A 2,235-nucleotide genomic window follows, 5' to 3' on the forward strand; every position below is an offset into this window, starting at 1 on the left:
AGGTCTGTATCTCCTCTCTTCTCTTGCAGCATCCTTCAGTCTGACAAATACCAGTGCAATAGCCTTTTTCTGGGTTTGAAAGGCCCCATGGTTGGAAACAACTTCTTTTTCCTGGAGGGTTTCAGAGAAACAGGGCTGTTTTCTGTCCCACGAGCCGGTCTGGGAGCTGACCATTTTTGACACAGACATCTCACCCTCCGATATTGCTCCTGGGGCTTGTCTGGCTGCCCTTTGCCAGGATGCTCTGAGCCACCCAACACCAGATCTCTCCCTGTCTCCCTGCAGAAAGCCTGGGGTGGGTGGTTTAACACGCAGTGGAGGTGGTAGGGAAGGGGACACTGAAGAAATTCTCCTTGTCCTCCGTGCCATTAATGGTGATCCCCGAGGAGTCACAGTTAATATAATAATCTGGTCTCAGGCTCCTTTGAAAAGTCACCTGCTTTGTGCAAGGATGTCCAGGACAGCCACGGGACCATGAAACCTGAGTGGTTGCACTGGGGTGAGGATGTTCTGTAGGCACCCCAGGAGGGGGAATTCAGGGGTGCAAGGGGAAAGTGGTGGCTGTCGGCCTCCGGTCTCTACCCCCATTACGGGACTGAGTTTCCCAGTGCAGAGGCTGAACGGGACTGATGGGGCATTGGGGGCTGCTGTGTTCTCTAACATTAAACTGGGATTTAATGTGTGGAGGAGGGAGGTACAATATTAGGCAGTCAGTCCTCTCCCAGCCTTTGCCACCACCCTGCTTTGAAGCAATGGGAAAATACCAAAGCCTTTTCTCTTCCCATATGTCACTTTGGTGTCACATGTCTGGGGGTGTCAGAAATGTCTGGGGCTGTCAGAGGTGTGTCGTGATCACAGCCGAGGGAGGTCTGGCTGCAGAGCCTCTCCTGGCTCTGCCCTCTCGGGAGGTGAATGAACCACAAGGTACACAGACATCATATCTGCCCATCTTTACTTCAAAGCAAGGAACACGGTCTCGGTCACACAGTGAATACAGCGCTGGGAGCCCCGGTGCAAGTGCTGCTCTTCCTCCTCGGCTGGACTCTTTCACCATCATTTTCCCTTTTTGGGTGGGGGGATGCAGCAGTACATCTTCCCACAGGACCGGCTGAAAGTCCACTCGTCCCTCTTGGCACACATGTAGGAACAGTACCCGTCACAACTGCCCTTAGACTGACCGTACCCTGCAAACGGAGGGAGGGAGAGATGGGTTATAAGAGAAAATATCAGACACTGTAGGAGGGCAGAGCTACAAAAGTTATCTCCTCGCTGGCTCCAGGGTGGTACTGATGCACAGGGTAACTTTGGGTTGAAACACATATAAGATAGGGCCCATGCCTTCTGTCCCCATTGGGCTGAGGGACGGCTGGACTCTTAAAAGTCATCCCCTACACGTATCAGTACTGCAGCTTGCTGGGAAGATCCCTTTCCATGAGCATGAGAGACAGGCATTTGCAGCGTAGCGTTCATCTCATCCCGAGTCGGCTGTGTGAGCAAGGTTGGGTCAATCATCAGCCAGAGACAGCTGCAGGTAGCTGAGCTCCACTGCCAAGGTGGGGGGAGACCAACCACCTCCCTCCACCCCAAGGCACAGAGGCCAGGGAGGTCACAGACACCCGTTACCCCCAGGCTCTGGGATCAGCCCCCCTTTCTCCCCTCCGTCTTACCTGGGGTGGCCAAGGAGAAAAGCAGGAGCACAGCAAAGACCACGCAGAGCACCCTCATGCCTGGAGGCCAGCAGATATCTCAGCACACCAAGAGCAAAGTGGGTCTGAGATAGCCACGGTGGAGGACTTTGGAGGCCCTGGGTTTTATAGAGGGACTTCAGCCATGAGCGAGCCTTGGGAGGAGAAACTTGAGCAAACCCATCTCCAAAGACGAGTTGTTTGTTTGCTGGTGTGTGCAATGTCACCCCGACCTGCTGGTCCCACTCACAAAGGCACCTGGCAGCCAGGTCCACGCTTCAGTGGGATTCTCCTAACTGCTTGCCGGCCACTTTCACCAACCCGGACAAGCGGGGACAATTCCCCCTCCTCCAGATCCGGCTGCCAGGACTCTGCTGCCAGCACACACGGAGCTGCTGGGCACAGCTCTGCTCGACCCAGCGCCCGCTGAGGCTGCCAACAGCAGAGCTGCTCCCCAGAGGTGCAGGAATTAAGCCTGGGTGCATTTCTGATGAGGCACCAGCACCGGACACTGTCTGCATGGCACGGACGCAATGCAGAACATTCGGGC

At 55.2% G+C, this 2,235-nt stretch overlaps 1 protein-coding gene across 1 annotated transcript; it reads right to left on the reverse strand.

Moving 5' to 3' along the window:
- Positions 1–1,053: 1,053 nt before the first annotated feature.
- On the reverse strand, positions 1,054–1,725 carry LOC142358869 (small basic protein 1-like). Its single transcript, XM_075411203.1, has 2 exons — positions 1,668–1,725; positions 1,054–1,184 (listed from the first exon to the last, which is right to left on the reverse strand). The coding sequence occupies exons 1-2, from the start codon at positions 1,723–1,725 to the stop codon at positions 1,054–1,056; spliced, it is 189 nt and encodes a 62-aa protein (XP_075267318.1).
- Positions 1,726–2,235: the final 510 nt, after the last annotated feature.

This window comes from Opisthocomus hoazin, chromosome 2 (assembly GCF_030867145.1).
Source record: "Opisthocomus hoazin isolate bOpiHoa1 chromosome 2, bOpiHoa1.hap1, whole genome shotgun sequence".
Classification (NCBI taxonomy): domain Eukaryota; kingdom Metazoa; phylum Chordata; class Aves; order Opisthocomiformes; family Opisthocomidae; genus Opisthocomus; species Opisthocomus hoazin.

Excerpts from the sequence above, each read along its gene's own strand:
- LOC142358869 (XM_075411203.1), bottom strand. The coding sequence starts at position 1,725 with ATGAGGGTGCTCTGCGTGGTCTTTGCTGTGCTCCTGCTTTTCTCCTTG. Across the intron at positions 1,185-1,667 it reads TTTCTCCTTGGCCACCCCAG|GGTACGGTCAGTCTAAGGGC; the intron begins GTAAGACGGAGG and ends CTCCGTTTGCAG.